This window comes from Stomoxys calcitrans, chromosome 1 (assembly GCF_963082655.1).
Source record: "Stomoxys calcitrans chromosome 1, idStoCalc2.1, whole genome shotgun sequence".
NCBI classification, from domain to species: Eukaryota; Metazoa; Arthropoda; class Insecta; order Diptera; family Muscidae; genus Stomoxys; species Stomoxys calcitrans.
The window spans coordinates 11,065,748-11,086,843 of NC_081552.1; the positions used below are offsets into that span (position 1 = coordinate 11,065,748).

A 21,096-nucleotide genomic window follows, 5' to 3' on the forward strand; every position below is an offset into this window, starting at 1 on the left:
CCCCCAAACACTTAGTCCCATATTTGGAAACCAGATTCGAATTCTATACTAAAATTCCTTTTATTTAAGCCCCATATTAGTCCTGTTTGGGGGTGTTTTGGGGAAGGGGTGGACCCCCAGAAACGTCCCACATTTGGATATCAGATTCGAATTTACATGCAAAAACCTTCAAGAAAATTGGTTCAGCCGTTTCTGAGTCTATAAGGAACACACGAACAAACAAACAAACCTACAAACAAACACAAAATGATTTTTATATATAAGATATTATTTTATTTTTATTATATATTATTTTATTTGTTTTATTTTATTAAATTTTCTCTACAAAAAAAAAGAAATACTTTTTTTTTGGAGAAATCAAGTTGTGGCTATAACATTTCGGCATGCGTTTCTCTATTTTCGTTATTTCAATTAAATTTTCCTGCTACAACCCCATTAAACTCCAAAGTTTAATTATTGATTTCCACTTCGCATGTTTCCGTTACAGATAAGCCCCGCTGCGAAATTGAAAGGAAGGAGATTGACGATCAGGATACATTAATTTGTACAGCATATGGCAATCCGGAAGAGGTAAGCAACCCAAACCAAACAATTGAAAATAACCACGTAACTGCAATCTAGCCATGCACTCAACATCCGCCAAACGAGGTAATAACAAGGATACAAAGCAAACAACTACCACAGGAAAAATAATCCCCATAGACTATCATAACCAAAGCAAAAGGACTTTAATTTTGAATCGATATACTTGTAAACACTTGCAGCACACTCTGGGGGTCTATCGCAAAAGCAACTGTCAGGCGGGCAGACAGACCACTTTAGTATGGCAGCAGTCAGTGGTCTTTGTAATGATGATGATGATAGATACCCTATCGCTGTGTGAGAGAATGTTGATTGTTTAACATTTCGTCAGTACACCCGAAAAATAATTTAAAAATATCCTTTAGATAATTATTGCAAAGCAACAAATCATGTGTGGTTCAGTTCGTTCATCATAGACGAATGTTGTCAATGAAAATTGTTGATATACCCCTTCCCCACCACAAACCTTAGTTTGTTCTATAAGAGCTTGCTGGTGTTGGCATCACTACAGCTTTAGCCAACATTGAGGTGTTTGGGAGGAAATAAAAGCCCTGAAACGATAATGTGATGCATTTAAGGAACTTTAGAGGGTATGCTCTGGTTTAAATGAGTTAAAGGACAAACATTTTGCCTTCAAAGAAAATTAAGAAGTTTTGGCTTGCACAAATAAAGCAAATTGAACTTTTGAAATGCAAATAAAACAATGAACATTGTCTGCAGCTGAGGATATCTCCTATATTAACGAAAAAGTTTTATTAAAGAATCTATGGCTTGGGAGATAAATTACTACATGTTGGTTGTAACACACAGTGCAGCAGGATAACATTATTTATTGGGGCGAGAAAATTTAAGGTTTTTAAAAATTGGAAACAAAAAATACTTTGAACAGAAGTGGATTTTAAAGACACAAAAAGAATTTGTTATTGCCCAATGTAACCAATGGAGAGGTCTCACTATCAACACACAATGAAGACTCCGATTTAAAATACATTTAAAATGCTTGAAATGCATAACCTCACCAATATATTTTATTAATGCTTAGATATGAATTGAGACGTTTTGTGTGCTAACCAGGATAGTTGGACTAGACACCAAGACTGTCCTTGGATCTCTCCATAGTTATTCGAATTTTATAGAAAACTCAGAAATCTTCATTAATTAATACATTTTTGATAGTCCATGTTGGCCCTATGGTGTCTTTCTCGACAATTTTTTTTTAATTTAAACACCAATCGCCCATCGCAACAGCAACCTAGAGCTTCACCTACTATTTTCTTTGGTTTTTTGCCACAAACTCCAAATGTTTATTGCATTCGTATTAAGTTATTGCTCTGCTCCTTTCATCATCTTTGCCAAAAAGGTATTACAGTGCAAACGTACACCATGTAGCGTCAGTGGCATGCTTTTACCACAATTCACGTTTTCTGGTAACCGAATGGGTTTGTGTAACTCAGTATGTGATGCATACATGACCCATACCCATAAGAATCACACACTGCCATAGCAAAAAAGGAAATATAATTGTATGTGTTGTGTTACCAAAACCATACATCAATTTTCAGATTTATTTCATTCAAAAGGAGTCGTATAACACCACTCCCCAATTGTTTTGGCCCATGCACCTTTAAGAGAATTGGCAGGGCACGCAGCATAGAGAAAAGCAAACATTTTTCAAACATATAACAAGACTTTTTAATTTTTATGATATTTTGTTTGGTTTTCAGTAGTAAGATGTGGTTACCTTTTGGTTTGGGGAATTTCTTTCACTATGTCTACCAAAATAAATCACGAAACGCGTAAACTTATGTTGGGATGTGGTGTTGGTGTGGTGGGGAAGAAAAACATAAAAAGCTTTTTGACTAACTTTAGCTGTGAAATGATTTAAGCGAATAACTTTCACCATAGACAAAGTTGTGGGAGTGAATATCTATGGAAGCCGGAAGTTTTACCATTGTAATAATTTACAAGAGTTTGTTGACTTCTAGCAGGAGTTTAAAAAAATTTACATTCGTAAAGGATTTTCCAGAATAAAAAAGTATTTTGGTTTTAATGTTATGGAAGTAGGCTAGTAATGGTCCCCAACAAACTCACTTTTTGATCGTTAGAAATCATCTTGTACAATAATACACAGTGTGCAAATCTCTTGTATGCATGGATTTTAAAAAAAAGTTCGGCCGGGCAGAATCTTGGCAACCCACCACCATGGATTGTGCTAAAAAATGGGAGCTATATCTGGTTATATAGAGATTTGGACCGTACTTGGCACAGTTGTTGCAAGTCATAACAGAACACCATATGCAAAATTTCAGCCAAATCGGATAAAAATCGTGACTTGTAAGAGCTCTAGAAGTCAAATCGGGAGATCGGTTTATATGGGAGATATATCTAAATCTGATATATGGCGCATTTGCAATCCCCAACGGCCACATCGGCTTCCAGGGGCTCAAGAAGTCAAATCAGGAGATCGGTTTATATGGTTTCTATATCAAGTTATAGACCGATTTGGACTGTACTTGGCACAGATATTTGAAGTTTGATATTGAGGCTTCCAGGGGCTCAAGAGGTCAAATCGGGAGATCGGTTTATATGGGAGCTATATAAGGCTCTTGACCGATTTGAAATGTACTTGGCGCTATTGTTGGAAGTCATAGTAGAACAACAAGTACAAAATTTCAGCCAAATCGGACAAAAATTAAGGCTTCCAGGGAAGTCAAAACGTGAGATCGGTTTATATGGGAGCTATATCAGCTTATAGATCGATTTGGATTGTGTTTGGCACAGTTGTTGGAAGTCACAGTAGAACAACATGTGCGAAATTTTGAGCCAAATAGGAAAAAAATTACGGCTTTCAGGGGCTCAAGAAATCATATTCGAAGATCGGTTTATATGGGAGATATATCAGGTTCTTGACCGATTTGAACTGTACTTTGCGCTGATGATCGGGTTTATTTGGGAGCTATATCAGTTTATAGAGTCAAGTCGGACAAAGATTGTGGCTTCCAGGGGCTCAAGAAGTCAAATCGGGAAATCGGTTTATATGGGAGCTATATCTAAATATGATATATGTCGCATTTGCAATCCCCAACGACCTACATCAATATTAAGTATCTGTGCAAAATTTGAGAAGGCTAGCTTTACGCGTCCTACCGCTATTGAGATTTCGACAAACGGACGGACGGTCGGACATGGCTAGATCGACTAAGAATGTCGAGACGATCAAGAATATATGTACTTCATGTGGTCCTAGATCAAGATTACGATGTGTTACAAACGGAATGACTAGATTAGTATACCCCCATCCTTTGGTGGTGGGTATAAAAATAAAAAAAATTTATATTATCTACCTTTCGTTATAATACAATGAATACGATTAAAAAGTTCGGCTTTTATGGGCTTTAGAACTTAACTCGGGAAAGCGGTATACGTTTATGACAGCTATATACAATTGAGAAATAAACGTGCTTTTATTGTCCCAAGAACTTCAATCGGGAGATCGGTATATATGGCAGCTTTATCCAAATATAGCCCCATCTCAGAACTCATTGTGGTAAATTTCAAATCGGTTAATAACTTCACCTTTTATGGGCCTAAAATCTGAAATCAGGTGATAGGTTTATAAGCTACTTGAAATCTGAACCGATCTAGGCCGTATTCAACAGGGATGTAGAAGAACCGAACGAAACTTACTATACCGAATTTCAGAGAAATCGGACAATAAATACGCCTATTTTGCGCCCAAGACTATAAACTGAGAGAACGGTCTATATGGCAGTTATATATAAATATAGACCGCTCTTAACCCTACTCGGTACGGATGTCGAGGGGACAGAGCCCCTATAAGCCTCAATTTTTGCCCGAAATTATGCATGTGGTGTTGTAAGTTCCAACAATTGTGGCAAGTACGGTCCACATCGGTCTACCTGATATAGCTCCCATATAAACCGATCTCACGATTTGACTTCTTGAGTCCTTACAAGCCTGTTACGACTTCCAACAACTGATGTAGCTCCGATGTAAACTGGTCTCTCGATCATCCTTGTTCAGTTCCTAGAAGCCTTAATTTTTGCTGGTTTACCAGAAGTTTAGTATGTAGAATAAAATTATGCCCTTCAACTTTATTTTGAATAAATTTTTAGCAGAATCCATGGTGGTGGGTTCCCAAGATTCGGCCCGGCCGAACTTAGCACGCTTTTACTTGTTAAAGACTGTTGTGTGATGGTCTTAGATTTTTACGACGATCAGGAATATACATATATACTTTATAGGGTCAGAAATGGATATTTCGATGTGTTGCAAATGGAATGAAAAAATAAATATAGCCCCAACCTTCGGTTGTGGGTAAAAAAGAATTTAAATAAGTTTAATTTTTTTAAATCATCACACAGTGTGATAATTCATTTTGTCATTCCATTTGCAACTCATCGAAAGAAAAAGATGGAAAAAAAAGTAAAAAAATATGCCATTTGAATGCGTACAGAGATACTCGTAACTCTTGGAAATTTGAAATTGTTAAAGTTGAGGTGTTATCGAGGCCATGTGCAAAATTTCAAGGCCCTCGATGGTCGGGCGTCTCTCGGCAGGCAACTCAAATTGGTTGAAATGGATATACGAGTTTTAGTTTTATTTGTTAAAATTTTGGCTGAGATTCGTTTCGAAGTTTCCAATTTACGAACACATTTGTGGTTAGATTTTCATTGCATGGTTTGAACTGGTGACAAGATTTACAATGACCTTGCTGCAGCATGCGTCTATATCCGATATTTCGCTTAAAAGTTATACAGTTTGGAATTACAAGTATGTGAAAGTAATGGATTTTTTGCATTTTTTTAATCAAAAAGAGTAGTTTCATCGTACTATTGAATCAAATAGAGATTTCATGAATTTTTCTGAATTTTTTGTGTATATAACTTTCTTTTAGATCTTAAAAAATCACCCCTTACATTTTTTTGCCCTTTTTTGCACCGCTAGAGGTGTGGAATCTTCAAAACATGTCTTCAGCCAGTACTGAACAACATTCACGATTTCCACTTTAGGTTATAATCACACTGTATACTTCAACAATAATTATTTTGCTGAAACTTGTTTTAGATAGGTTTCGTGCCGATAGGCATTTTAAGTCTAAAGATGGGCTATATCAGAGAATTTAGCTCTCATATTGCCTGACCTTCCCAGTTTGCCTCTTGAAGACCCCAAGAACGTCATATGCTCAAGTGGATGGTCGTGTGGTCACATTAGGTTATTTAACTGACCTTATAGTCAGATTATCTGTTCCCATATTTAACTTCTTGGCTAATATAATTTGTTGTCACACTTTGAGTAATAGGCTGTATTGGTCATATCGAAATTCATACAACATAGGACCTCCTCGGTCAAAATCCTTGAGTGGATTTTATTAAAACTATATTCATTTGGAGGCCACCGTAGCATGGAGGTTAGCAATGTAAGACTAGACGCTGAACGATTGGGTTGGAATATTGGCGAAATCATCAGAAAAATTTTAAACTGTGGTTTTTCCCTCCTTACGCTTGCAACATTTGTGAGGTACTATTCCATGTTAAACCTTCTCTCCCAAGAGGTGTCGCATTGCGGCACGCTGTTCGGACTCGGCTATAAAAAGGCGGTGCCTTATAATTGAGCTTAAACTTGAATCGGACTGCACCAATTGATATGTAAGAAGTTTGTCCCTGTTCCTTTGTGGAATGTTCATGGGCAAAGTGTGCAATATCCATGTTGATGGAAACGCCGTTTAACTTATCCTACTGCTCCTTCTCTCTTGCTTTGCTAACTTTCAACTCAACTGCTGAAAGCAAGGAGAATATAACATCAAGAAAAATATCAATATTTGCACTTTTTCTGAGCAATTTACTTTAATTGGGTTCCAAGTATTTGAACACTCTCAGCATGCCTTCCATTTCGTATACAATTAAATGTCATCAAAGGGGAATATTAAAACAAACATAAACTGTTGAAGGACTTCATATAAAAATTCATTTACCCACACACTGATAGGTATCACACACACACACACACACAAGTGTAGATGTATGTGAGCATGTTAATGCATATGTCCCATGACTATAAATCCCTTAAACTCCCTTGCTATGGTTACAGGAGATTGAGAGTAGTTGGAAGACCTCCTTCCTACGAATTTTATTTTCAATTTAACGTCATTGATTTAATTTCTTTTTTTTGTTTACTGCATTCTTATTTACTGACTGGGTGTGGGTTTAAGAGTGCGTGTTTTTGTATTTATATATATGTCTGTATGTCTCTACTGTTTTCTTACTTTCCGTTGCTTTTCTCCTCATTGCAGGCCGATTTTTCATGGTCAATTAAGGCTGAAAATGAATCTGTGGAAGCATTGGGCAGCGGTGACAGTAAAACGTTTAAGGACAAAAGCTATTACGTTCTCAAGGAAGATTATGAAATTGCACGTACCTATCGCTGTGTGGCCAATAACACGGTCGGTGTGGGAGCCTTCTGTGAAATTGAAGTAGCCGGTAAGTGAATTTTGTTTTGCACGAAAATATAAAAAAGGAATTTTTAAATTTCTTTGGATTAGTGGTATTATTGATGGTAAATTTAAATCAAATTATAGAAGATTTAAAAAATCTGAATGATAATGGTAAAAATTGAGATTGAACTTATTTTTAAAGTTATTAAGGGATTCGCTAAGAATGGTAAAGTTATCAATTGTAAGTGCTTAAAAACCTATTTTAAAAATGGAAATTTGAAATGTAAACCCAAATTGATGTTAATGGAACATTATCATAAAAATTTTTGGAGATATTTTATTTTTTGTTAATTAACCACAAAAATGGAGCTTAATGACAACGTGAAAGTTGGTAAGAAAGATGAGATTGTTTTCATGAGTTTTAAGGAGATAAAATTGCATGGGACACTGATATCACACCACTGTTTCCAGGATTTGGTAAGATCATCATCATCGGCTCTATTATGACTAAAACCGTCAGTTTAATCCGCCTACAATTTGATGGCTCATGCTTGTACAATACTTATATGCAAGATATTCTCGAAGTTATTAAGCTCAATTAACCCCCTTGGGGACAATTAACGAAAAATTAAGTATTGGTGATTGACTGTATACTGCTGATGCCAGAGACTTCAGTGCAGTTAACCATTCGAAAATTGTCGAAAACATTATGATTTAAATCCAAATATCTGGTGTATGGTGGATTAACCAGGTCTAATCGGCCGCATTGAAAGGATCCAATTATTTCGTGACTTAAGATATTAATCTTTTGCACAGTACGATCCATGGTATCTTCTATGAGATGGGGAAAAGACTTAATCCTCTCTAGTTGGCACAAACCGTATTGTCTCTTTTCTTGTGTGTGTGACATAGAATGCTCAGATACCAATCATTCGGTATGCTTTCTTCTTCCCAGTTTTTGCAGACGAGCCGATGCATATGCCTTATAACTCTATCGTCTTCGGTCTAAAATGGTTCAGCCGGCAACCCATCGGCTTCTGCTGCCTTTTTGGTTTTCAGACGCGTTACTGCTACGTGAACCTCGTTCTGAAAAGGTGCTATACATTCTATTGCATTATCAGGCATTGGTTTTGTGGTACACTCATGGCCACTATCATAATTTCACCACCAATAATTTCACTTAGTTTCTAAAATTTAATTTTAAAGATTTTATTATTCATTTTTATTTTCATTAAAAACTTTTGCCTTAGAAAATCTTTAATTTCAATTAAATATCCTTTGAATTACTTTCTCTATTGGAATTGCTACTCCTTCCTCTCCCCCTTCATTAAGCTACTCTATTTACATCTTATCGTTGGCGCATCCTTCCTTTGCCACATTTCAATTATATTCATTCGTTTATACGCTGTCTTAATTTTTTATAATCAGCTCTTTGTTAATTTATTCAATTCCAATTTGGTACTGTCACACAATGCCAAGTAGTGGGGAGGCCAATGGCAAAAAGGAGAAACAAACGAACGTCAAACCAACAAACGGAAAGAAAAACACAAAAGCCAAATAAAAGTCCAAATAGAAAACGAATAGGAAGCGCAGCAAGGCACCACACAGTGTAAAACCAAAGACTGAAACAAAGGAATGGTCTCAAAAAACCGAGAGAAAAACTTTATACTATAATCTTCATCATTGTCAGCTGTTGAAATTAGCTTAACCTCCAACTCAACGGCTGCACTTAAGCTGCCAATTTTCTTGCAGAGAAATACGAAGCCCCTACTCCTCATACCCCGGCCTCCTTGGAATGTATGTAGGATCACAGTATAACACAAACAATTTAGATGTAGAAGGATAGGAAAGGCAGCTAAGGCTTGTTGGTGATGGTGGATCATTGAATAACCACAGTCAAGACCAGAGCAGTTTTATAAGCACGCACACACAAAGCTTCGTAGTTTTAGTATTCATGCCCTTGCGCCTTCTCTCTCTCTCTCTCTCTCTCTCTCAAATTCTCTCACCAATGACAAATAACCAGAGCAATGAAAGTTGCCAGCGGAAACTGATTACTGTCAATATTTGTTTCATTTGTATGTTGCAATACAACAGCAACAGTAACACCAACTATAATTCCAGCAACAATGGGGCTATATGGCAATAGGACGATGTTGATGGTGTTGGCATTGGTGCTACTGCTCGTCCGTTTCCTGTTACTGCCAATTGAACTCTGTTGTTTTGCTTGTACGCTTTTATGTGTTTGTGTGAATGTGCGTGACCATTTGTACGTTTTTTGGCCACCAATACAGTGATTTAATGCTCTTTGGCTAAGGATGAATAGCGGATGCTTAGATGGCAGGTTGCCTGGCTAGCAGGATAGTGATGGGTGCATAGCTAACGGTCTGATACTTGGCTTGGCGCTATAGTTCTCGCGCTTTTTTCTTCTTCTGCTGAGTGTTGTTTTTTGTTTAGGCGGATATGGCAACCAACAGTCATGTTGCAACAATAGTTTCGTGCTTGGAAATAACATCAATGTCTATTTGAGTTTGTGTATAAGTATATTGGTGGCCTTTTCCCCAATGCCACACAGTTGCTTTTGTAAATATAGACACTCGACTGACTGCAGCGGTATGACTTGGAATTAAGCACGTGCTGTTTGAATGCTAACCAAGAGACCCCTCTCCTATTTTTGTGGATGCATTGCACACAGTTGATATAGCAAGGAACCGTGGGATAAATTGAAGAAAAAAGTAATGATCTCCTAAGTGACACCTATAAAAATAAAAAAATTTAACATTAATGGAAACTTTTGAGTTAATTCTGTTGGAATTTCACAGTTATAGTTTATTTTTATGGAAAATTTTATTTTTTATAAAAAACTGGCTGACCCGGTGCGATTTGCTACACCCTAAGAAGCCTTCTTAAAAATTGATATTTCTTTAAGCATTTTTGAGCTGGAAATGAAGACATTCATGGCTATGTGTCCATTTCAGATCACCATAAATTAATTTGCGATAAAACATTTTCAATGATCCACAGATTCCACTCCTGTGTCAACCCTAATTTGTGGGCGAAAACTGTATTCTACTATCAAAGACCATTCACTGGCGTCCTATTCTGTCCCGAACGATTTAATGTTATTTTTTCAATTTCCCTTTTCTTGGGAGTACAATATAGTCCCGGTCCGTCTATACGACAGTTTTCTGTTATTGGTATATGGAGGAAGGGGACGGCCGCTCCCGACAATTGAACCCAAAAGATAAAATCATATAACTACTCCACTCCACTGATTGGAGGCCACGGCTTTACAGTGGTTAGCATGTATGTACCCTCCACCATGGATCGCATTTGTCAAGTTCTTTGCCCGGTGTCTCGTCATATGTAAACAAAGGATAATTGATAAGAATTATTATGGGAATTATATCAGGTTATGAACCGATCCGGCCATACTAGGATTGGATATTGGAGACCGTAGCAGATGCCATTGTGTTAAATTTTAACCAAATCGGATAAGAATTAAATCCTCTAAGGGCTTAAGAAGTAAAATCAGGAGCCCGGTTTATGTCAGATTATATACCCATTCACACCATATTTGGCACCCATGTTAAGGTCATAAAAGTCACTGTCGGATAGGATTTACGCCTTTAAGAGGGTCAAGAAGTATAAGCGGGAGATCGGTTTATATGGGAGCTGTATCAGGCAGCTATATCAGGTTATTGTGCGATTTGAACCATACTTAGCACAGATGTTGGAAATCGGAAAAGAATTGCGCCCTCTAGGAGCTCAAAAAGTCAAATAGGGAAATCGGTTTATGTGGTATCAATATCAAAACATGTACCGATTTGTCCCATTTATAATCCCCACTGACCTACGCTAACAATAAGTATTTGTGCAAAATTTCAAGTACCTAGCTTAATTCCTACGAAAGTTAGCGTGCATTCCACAGACGGACATGGCTAGATCGACTTAAAATATCATAACGATGAAAAATATTTTTTCTTTATGGGGTCAAATATTTAGACTGCTGTTCGCCGTTCGGCTATAAAAAAGAAGTTCCTTATCATTGAGCTTAAACTTAAATCGAACAGCACTAATTGACATGTGAGATAATTTCCCCTGTTCCTTAATGGAACGTTAATTTCATTTTCAAATTTGCATTTACTCCACTGTCAAATGCCCTTTAGTTGATTCCTTTATTGTTGCGATATACATGTCCTGTTGAAGGACTGGGCAAGACCCAGATACTTGGATCCTTAGATTAATAACATATTCATGTCCAAATTGTCCCGAACGATTTGTATCCTATTGTCTGCTATTAAGTGAGTTGGTGGTCCCTAGGCTCTTTGTACGAAATTTGTATGCCAGATTCGTAGTCTACAACCAATGTTCTTTCCTGTTTGCTTAATTCCTAAGGCGGTGGCCCTCCTGGCACGTAAGAATAAATTTTGTATATCAGATTTGTACTCTACTTTCAAATACCTTTCATTTGATGGCTATTTTGTCCCAAGCATCCATAATCCGCCTCTAGTCCTCGATCTCTCGAAGACTCGGCCTATGGCCGAATGGCAGAGATTACCGTTGTCAGCAAATGAGTAGATCGGATTTGATGTCGGACTTAAAAGATCGTTGATGAAAATAAAAAAAATAGAGAAGCAGAAAGAACAGAGCCCGGGTGTTCACCCGTGATTAATTTATGCTCATTGGATGAGAACACATCTACAACGATTTCTATAATGTTATCTCTGAGAAAGATCGAAATCGAACGAAGCCACTACGAACATCAAATGCGAAAATTTTTAGCAGTGACCAACTTGGTGGATTGAGCGACTCCAACGTTCCCATAAAAATGCTTTGAGGTCGCAGGTAGATCGATTTCTACGGAACCTTTACGGTTTGTTGCTATGAAATATGAATATGGTGATTAACCAACCTTTGAGAGAGTGGACATATCGCAATTGACCGGCAATTCGCAAGGTTGTTCGCTCCACCCTTTTTGGATATCGGCTGAACGTTCGCAAGCTTCCAACGAGCGGCAACAAGGGTGAAATGTTTGCGAAATGGATGAGCAAGTGTCGAAGAATACTTGCGCAAAATACTTGCACGTCGAGATTCTTAACAAACTTTTTAACTACTCGAGTTCGAAACAAATAAAAGCGTGCTACCATGGATTCTGCTAAAAATTTATTCAAAATAAATTTAGTTGCAGGACATAATTTTATTCTACATACCAAACTTCTGTCAAACCAGCAAAAATTGAAGCTCTAGAAACCGAAAAAGGATGATCGAGAGACCGGTTTACATAAGAGCTGTATCAGGTTATAGACTGATTTGGACCGTTTTTGGCACAGTTGTTGGAGGTCGTAACAGAACACCGCATGCAATATTTCAGCCAAATCAGACAAAAATTGCGGCTTGCAAAGACTCAATATAATGCATATCTTCACGTCTTTAGAGCCAGGTTTAATGACCAAGGGAATGTAACACACAAAGGAGATATTGTTTAAATGAGTTTCAGGAGAAAAGAAATTGCCAAGAAGGACACATATCACACCACTGGTGAACGCGTTTCAATGATTGGCTTAAGATCATCTCATCGGCAAATCTTATATAAAACTTGAATTTTAGGAAAATTTAATTTGAACTGCATATTTGAAAACTTAAGCTTTGGCAATTCTTCTTCTTATCTTCTTATATATAAAAATCAATTTGTGTTTGTTTGCTTGTTTGTTTTTGTGTTCGTTATAGACCCAGAAACCGTTGAACCGATTTTCTTGAAATTTTCACAGATGCTGCATTATGATTTTTTGATATCTGAAGGGGAGCGGACCCTCCCCCTTACACTAATTTTCAGAAACGCCAGATCTCGAAGATGGGTGGTGCGACTTAAGCGAAATTTTGTGTGCTCTCTTATGATAACCAACAAAAATAATTTGGTATCCAAGTTTCGGATGGGGTACTTAGGGGGCCAATCACGACAATATGGGACTAAAATGAAAGGTATTTGAGAGTAGTAAACGTATCTGATATCCAATTGTTGGACCAAGTGTTTGGGGGACCACACCAACCCCCAAATCGGACATACTTACTGACAATGGCAAAATGCGTCTTAAATGAATGGTATTTGCAAGTAGATTACGAATTTGATATCTAAATGTGGGACCAAGTTTCTGGGGGTCCCCCCTTCCCCAAAATACCCCCAAAGGGTACAAATTTACGACCATAGCAATATGGGGCTTAAATGAGAAGTCTTTGGAATCTGATATCAATATTCAGGAAAAGTGTTTATGGGCCACCCCAACCCCATAAAACCACCAAAATAGGACGTATTTGCTGACCATTGCAATATGATTTTCAAATAATAGGTATTTTAGAGTAGAAAAAAGATCTGATATATATTCTCAGGGCCAAGTCGGTGAGTGGCCTGAGTTTGTCGACTATGGAAATAGGGGTCTCAAATGAAAGGCAATTGGGAGTAGACTATGAATGTGATATCAACATTCGGGACCAACAGTCTAACCCACGTCCCACCCGCAAATAGAACGTATTTGCTCACCATGACAATTTGGGTCTTAAAGAGAGTGGAGAACGATATTTAAAGTTTTTAGGGCCCATACCCCAAACCGGACATATTTGCTGACATTTGCAGTAAGGGTTTTAAATAAATGGTAATTTAGATTAGAAAACGTATTTGATATCCAATTTTGAGGCCAATGACAATATGAGGTTAAAATAAATGATATTTGAGAGTAGAGCAAGGTGCTGATATATTTTCAAGGCTAAGCGTTTGGGCGACCACCTCACTTACCAAAACACTCCTAAATCGGACATTTTTACAGACCATGTCAATAAGAGGCTCAAGTGAAAGGTATTGGGAAGTAGAGCACAATATTGATACCCACTTTCGGAACTAATTTTCTGGGTGTCTACCCTTTCCCCAAAAACAATAACAATTTTGGGGCCAAATGTTTGGGGGACGACTCATCTCATAAACTCCCCATAAACCAATGGCAATATGAGGTTTTAAAAAAGATTTTTTAGGGTAGAGCACTATGCCATACATTTTTCAGGGCTAAGTGTCAGGGGGACCACCTCACTCCGCAAAACATCCCTAAATTGGACATACATATCTTCAGATCTTGGCAATTTGTGGCTCAAATGAAAGGTATTAGGGAGTAGGGCACGAAATTCATACCCACTTAAGGGACCACGTTTCCTGGGGTCCACACTACCCCCCTAACCCACGAACCACCACCCTGGGGCACTTCCCACTACCAAAATCCATATGAGAATATCGAGCTCCAATAAAGTCTTTTAAGCTAAAACAAGTATTTAACATCCAAACTTAAACCTTCCAAATGAATTCAAAGACGATATATGATCATATGGAATTCAGGTAAAGGTATTTATGTTGTTATATTGTTTCTCAAGCTATGTACGCATACTATTTTCGTAGCATTGTATTTCACTCAAAGCTCTTTAATTGTTAAAAATAAATATTCAAAGGTTAATTTTGATCCATATAAAGTAAAAGAAGGCACATCGGTGCGAGCCCTGTCCAGCTAGTTCCCAATAAAAGCCATAAGCATTGTAGAATTAAAAAAAAAAAACAAAATTGATTTCAAAAACTGTTGGTGAAAAACTGATTTGAAGAAATTCCTTTGAAAGACGAAATTATCACCAAAATTTTCTGTGAAAATTTAAATTTTTCCAAGATTTTTTATAATGCAAATTTGTATTACATTTTGCATAAATAAAGAATTTTCTTATTTGTCGTTGCATTTCTTCTCTGTCTTTAACCAATTATTCAACAAATTCTTTTCATAGTTTAATATCATCCTACTGTGCTATGTGAACTTATAGTTTCTGCATTGTCTCCTTTTATATTTGCCTTTACGTTGGCCAATACTGTTCGTTGGCATTTCTCTCCATAGTTGAACTGAGTTTTGATTAGGATATTGTAATGGATTCTCAGCACCCATCCCCAGCATACCAGTACTTTCAATGCTTATCTAAAAGCTTAAGCCCAGGAATTCATCCTGTCTGATGGCTGCTATTGTACGGGAACTTTATTTTCTTGGGTACCCTGCAGCTGACGCTATTTATTAAGTATTTTCAATTTGTGAGTTTATTATAATGTTGTCCTTTGTTGATGTTGTTGCTGCTACTGTTTGTTATTCTTTCTTTTTTATGATTTTAAATTTAATACTCAGTACAATGCTTTCGTTTTTCTGTTTTTTAGTTCTTCCTTATTTTGGAGGCTTCCTTTTATCTGCTGATAAAACAGCGGGCATTATTTTTATTTTTCACTTTTTTGTAAGGGAAACGGAAATTGATTTCACTGTTCTTACACTTCCTTGAGTAGATTTTCCTCTTCATTTTTTTAGAGGTTTGGGTTAAAAGATTTGGTCCGGAGCTTAGTAGCGATAGCTATTGGGGTTTTTTTTGCAAATAAATTTCTCAGTTGGTGCTATTTTCGCCGTCCTTCAACTGTTCAAGGCTGTTTGGTTGATAACATTCTTCAGATTTTTGTTCTTTTAATTAATTTTTGGTTTGTTTGCATTTAAAAAATGAGGTTTTATATTTTATATAATTGTTTCATGATTTTGCCCCGTTCCATCTACCTTATAATTTTATTTTTGGTTTCCAGACTCGTTCCTAGATGGAATCATTTATTGGATTTAAAAGACTTCCAATTTTTTTGTCGGAGTTTTTTCAGAAGTCTTCCTTCAAACAATTTGTTTGCATTGGTAAAACAAATAATTACGAAGATTTCATTTCCCTAAAAAACAGGTTGTGTCACCAAGAACATTGTATTCAAAGATGAATAAAACGTTACATTATGGTATGATGTGGCATTTTTGCCACCTGGAGTGCAAAAGACTTAAGGAACTGAAATATGCCAAGTTTTACCAATATTGAAAAATGTTAATTCATGAAAATGGCTACTAGCAAAATAAAGAAACTTCTTCTTTCGCGTTATCCGGAATACTTTTCTCTAAACCATGTCTTTTAAGTATTATATTGTAATACTTTAAATTGTTTTACAGTTATGCTTCAAAGTATAATACCATTACACTACAAAGTTTTTTACGACACCAAAATAATGTAAAAATTACTTTCTTACTTCAGTTCGTTGTATAGCTGTTATTAAAATGTAATATTTCTATACTTTAAAGTTTTTCATAATAATATTTCAAAGGTGTAGATTGTAATGTTATGTAATATAAAATACATTAAATGACATTACTCATATTATTATACTGATATGACAGAAAAGAAAGTTTTGTACCGTAATGGTCGAAGGTGTTATACCATAAATTTCTGTGCGACAAAAAGACATTTGTAGCATAGTAGTTGGCGAATATAATATATATATATATATATATATATATATATAAATCCTTGTACTATGGTATTTTGGATTCCTTCACATACAGAAAATTTGCATTCAATTCATTTCTATAATGTTGACTTTTTTTATAATTTTTTGCTTGATTTATAATTTAAATGTTTTTATATGGGTTAAACTGTTATACAGCTATGTAGCAAAATGTTGCAGTGTTTTTTATCAAAGTATTTTATAGCTATAATCCATTTTAACTTGTTATAAAGTGCTATACTATTATAGTGATGGCACTGGATCAAAATGTGGCCCGTATTCGAGGATAGTCCACTAGCTCTTCAGGACCGTGATTAGATCAATACATACTTAAGCCTCAGTAGTTTGGTATACTGCCATGGAGAAAAAGTGCAAGGTAATGATAATACAACAGGTTCAGAGACCATGTTGTTTTGGTTTTGGGGGTTTAGGACCAGGCCTACCATGGGCATACAGATTAAGTGTGAGGCAGCCACTAGGGCTATGATACTTAAGACGATGGGAGAATGGATAGTGGATGGGAGCAGATCACACCATCGCGGTATTATCCAGGCGACGATAGAAAACCAGGAATGAATGTTAGAGGTTTTCGTCCGGATATCTGAGACTACATTTGAGCTTAAGTGCGAGGCACTGCTGCCAGCGGCACAGTCTTGAATACGGTGCTGCAGGTAGAGATCCGGGTGTTACGTAAGGTGGTAAGGTGTTGACGGGAGGACGTCGATTGTTAACATCTTTGCGGACAGTAAGCTGGCCATCAGGGCCATAACACCTAGGACGGTAAGGTCACGAACTATTTTGGAGCTCAAGAAGGAGACTAACGCCTTTTCTGAGGAAGGCACGATCCCCAGAGCGCGGGCCAGAGCGAAGTAAAGTGGAATTAAAAAGCATATAAATTTTCCGTGAAGGCCTGAGGATTGTCATCAGTAAAATTAGCGAAACAGAAGCCTTTCGGTGCTACGCAGTCCAAGCTAAGGGAGTGGGCGACGAACGGCAGTAGGACGATGAAAATCCCATGGGGATGGGGAAACCCGGATATTGACCAGATAAGGTCATACTGAAGGGAAGGGGGTCAGTAAAGTTTTCAGTAGGGACACAATAAACAACGAGCACACTTATTCAAAGAAGTGCGCAAGTAGCATATGAAGGGCATGTGAGGAAGATGTTGAGACGTTTCACAGTGGGACAGAAAAAAAACTAGTGAAAAATATGCCGTCTCACATATCATATTTTTTACTAGATTTTTTCTATTCTTTTCCACTGTGCGCTGGAGCATTTCCTGTGTCATTGCCCGGCTTTCGCGCATAACATACACCAGCTCTTAAGTGGGGACACAATACCAGACATGAACCAACTAAGGGGCACGCAATTGCTGACTTGGATTTTCTTTTCCGATATCACTTTTTAAATAGTATACAACAAGCCGATTACTGGCTTAGGTGTATGTCCTTAGTGCCATGGTGCCTATTAATATCAATATTCCCATATTTAGGTCCAAGTTTTTGAAAGTCCTCTATTTTGCTGGGACTAGTCTTTTGACCAATTCTGTTCAACAGAAATCTCAGTGGTCTTAAATGGTTTTCTATTAAGGAATTTTTCGAATGTTTTCATCAATATTTTGTGAATGAAACTTGAAAAATAACGCCCGGGTGGGAGATGCTTGACTAAAAACACAATGAATAGAAAATGAAAGTTGGCTGGTAAATTTTGGAGGGGCCAGGCCTGGGCAAAATTTTATTTTAGACCATTTTATTGAATTTTTGCCTTAAGAAAAAATTTCATTGGCATTTGGAAAAAAATTATTGATATTATGCTTTTACAAATATAATTTCTAGATGGGCCAAGGACAAATTTTACCTTTAGAGAATTGTTTACTGATAAGATTTCTTTAGTTAGAATTTCCGCCTACATTGAAATTTTCTCTAAACAAAATTTTGTGACATTTCGTCTTTAGAAATAATTTTATTAAAAGTTTGTCCTAAAAAACATGTCATTGCAATTTTGTTTATAAAAAATGATTTATTACAATTTTGCCTGTAGAAATAATACTACACAAGTTTTGGAATGGGTTGTTTTTTTTATAGGTATTATATTTAATTAAATATATAGAAATTTCATTGAAATTTTGTCCTTAAAGAAAATTTTATTGAAAATTTTACCTCAGAAAACATTTCATTGAAAATTTGTCTTTAGAGATAATTACATTGAAATTATTAGAATCTTTAGAGCAAAATTTTGCTACAATTTTGTAAAAAAAAATCATAAAATGTTTATCTTAAGAGAAAATATCTTTGAAATTTTGTCTTTATAGAAACTAGTTCTTAAATTTTTTTCCTTGGGCCTACCGACGTAGACTCTCATATACTTTTTTGTCCGATTGTAACTAATATTTCAATAATTTGGTCTTTTATTAATCGATCCTCACAATATCTTTCACTAAGGTTTCTCTTATGACTCTGATGATCGCTAGTAAACTTCATAGAAATCTGTTCAGGTTTAGATATAGCTCAGGCGCCTCGGTAGCCGAGTTGGTAGAGTGCTCGGATGACCAATGTGGGGGTCGTGGATTCGATTCCCACCAGAGGCCTTGGTCTGTCCCTTCTGTGGTATCACTATGGACTTAAAATTGTATATGTGATTCTGCAAAGGACCAAAGTATCGGGGTATATTAATTTTGTCATTCTGTTTGCATCACATCGAAATATCCATTTCCGACCCTATAAAGTATATATATGATCGTCGAAAAAATCTAAAAAGGTCTAGCCATGTCCGTCCTGCCTGTTGAAATCACGCTACAGTCTTTAAAAATAGAGATATTGAGCTTAAACTTTTGCACAGATCCTCTTTCGTCCGGACTATATCTTTATATAGCCCCCATATAGACCAATCCGCCGATTTAAGATCTTGGGCCCTTAAAAACCACAGTTATTATCCGATTTTGCCGAAATTTGAGACGGTGAGTTGTGTTAGGTCAGTCGATATCCTTCTTCAATTTGACTGCCATAAAAACCGATCTCTCGATTCAGGATCTTGGGCCCATAAACGGCGCATTTATTGTCCGATTTCGCCGAAACTTGGGAAAGTGAGTTGTGTTCAGTTTTGGATATAGCTGCCATATAGACCGATCTCACAACTCAAAGAATTGGTCCCATTAAAGCGCATTTATTATAAGATTTCGCTGAAATTTGACGCAGTGACTTATGTTAGGCTTTTCGACATCCGTGTCCTATATGGTTCAGATCGGTCTATATTTGGGTATAGCTACCAAAAAGACCAATTTTTTGTACTACAAAATTGAACAAAGACTTGTACCATTCAATTTCCGTGCCAAATTTAGTCCAAATCGGAGCATATTTCTATATAGCTGCTATGGGGGCATAAATTATGAATTTTTTACCAGATAATGATGAAAGGTGGTTCATATATATAACCGAGGTGATGGGTATCCAATAATCGGCTGGGCCGAATTTAACGCTTTTTTGCTTCTTTCAAATTTTAATTTGGACGACTTAGCCTGCATACCCAATGTGCTGTAGGGTATAAAAAGGTCGGCTTCGCCTGACTATAGCCCTCCTTATTTGTATGAAATTCTTTTTTTCCTTATCTTTTCTTTTAAAGAAATTTTTATTTACAATTTTATTTCTCGACCAAATTCAAACAAATTTTTGTGCTAAGAGGAAATTTTATTGAAATTGTTCATTGAAGAAAATTTCAATGAAATTGTATTGAAAGTAAGCCTTTAATTTTTTTTTGACAAATTTTCTTATGTAAAGTTTTATTTTAATATTTACTTAAGAAAAAATTTCCATTATTTTTTTTGGGAAAATTTCTTTAGTTTTTATCGATTTTGCCTTTGGACAAAATTAAAAACAAAAAAAAATGGTGTTATGTTTTCATCTTTTTATATACTCTAAAATGTGTGTTTCTTTAAGTTTAATAACATTATGTATTTCTGAAGTTTGAGATAGGAATTTTTTATTTCATTTTATATTTTTGCATATATTACAGCAACACCGTTCTATATTATATGGTGGAAAGGTAAACAAATTGTGCTTTTGTTAACGGAATTAAGGGAAAACGACATATTTACATATGCTGTTGTACAAAACAAAAAAAAAGCATGAGCTGTTGTCATAACAAACTTCTATAAAATATTTGGAAATAATCCTGATTCCTTTTTAAAATTCCTTAAAATCTTTACACACTCTGATTTCCAAAACAACAGATACAATTTATCCCAATTTTATAAATAAAATTGGCATTAATCCCTATTTTTCCCTCAAAGTGCTTGAAAATTCGAATCATATCCTTGAGATACCCTGTTAAGCTTTTTAATTAAAAAAATAATACCAAACATTTTTATGAGTGCTTTTGAATTTAATTAATTTATTTTTCTTCCAAACTTTTAGTGTTTTAGAAAAAAACTTTTTTAAATTTTATGTACAATCTGATATCTTTCTGCTGCAGACCGTAGAGTTCTCTGTTTTCATTACAAATAGAAAAACAAAAAGCTTTATATTTAAAGTTACCTGCAAAATGTGTTGTCGTTAGTAGCATTAACTAGTCTCCTAGATTGCGATTTCGTGTGGCACCACAACCAGGCTCATCAGTGGGATCTGTCAAATTGAATACATGTCTTTTCGTCTCATCGCTTGGTTGTGCGAATCACCGAAGAAGGCATTTTATCGGTCCGAGTGAG

At 36.2% G+C, this 21,096-nt stretch overlaps 1 protein-coding gene across 11 annotated transcripts in view; it reads left to right on the forward strand.

The window, feature by feature from the left end:
• Positions 1-21,096, forward strand: part of LOC106090474 (hemicentin-1) — a 1,337,150-nt gene that overhangs the window by 1,265,138 nt on the left and 50,916 nt on the right. For 8 of the 11 annotated variants that reach the window (XM_059367960.1, XM_059367994.1, XM_059367934.1 and 5 more), the window contains 3 exons: positions 488-570; positions 6,896-7,082; positions 20,406-20,435. In XM_059367960.1, the coding sequence (XP_059223943.1) occupies positions 488-570; positions 6,896-7,082; positions 20,406-20,435 (300 nt within the window). The remainder of the gene's footprint in view (positions 1-487; positions 571-6,895; positions 7,083-20,405; positions 20,436-21,096) is intronic. The other 3 variants (XM_059368012.1, XM_059368176.1, XM_059368232.1) reach the window with 1 other exon arrangement.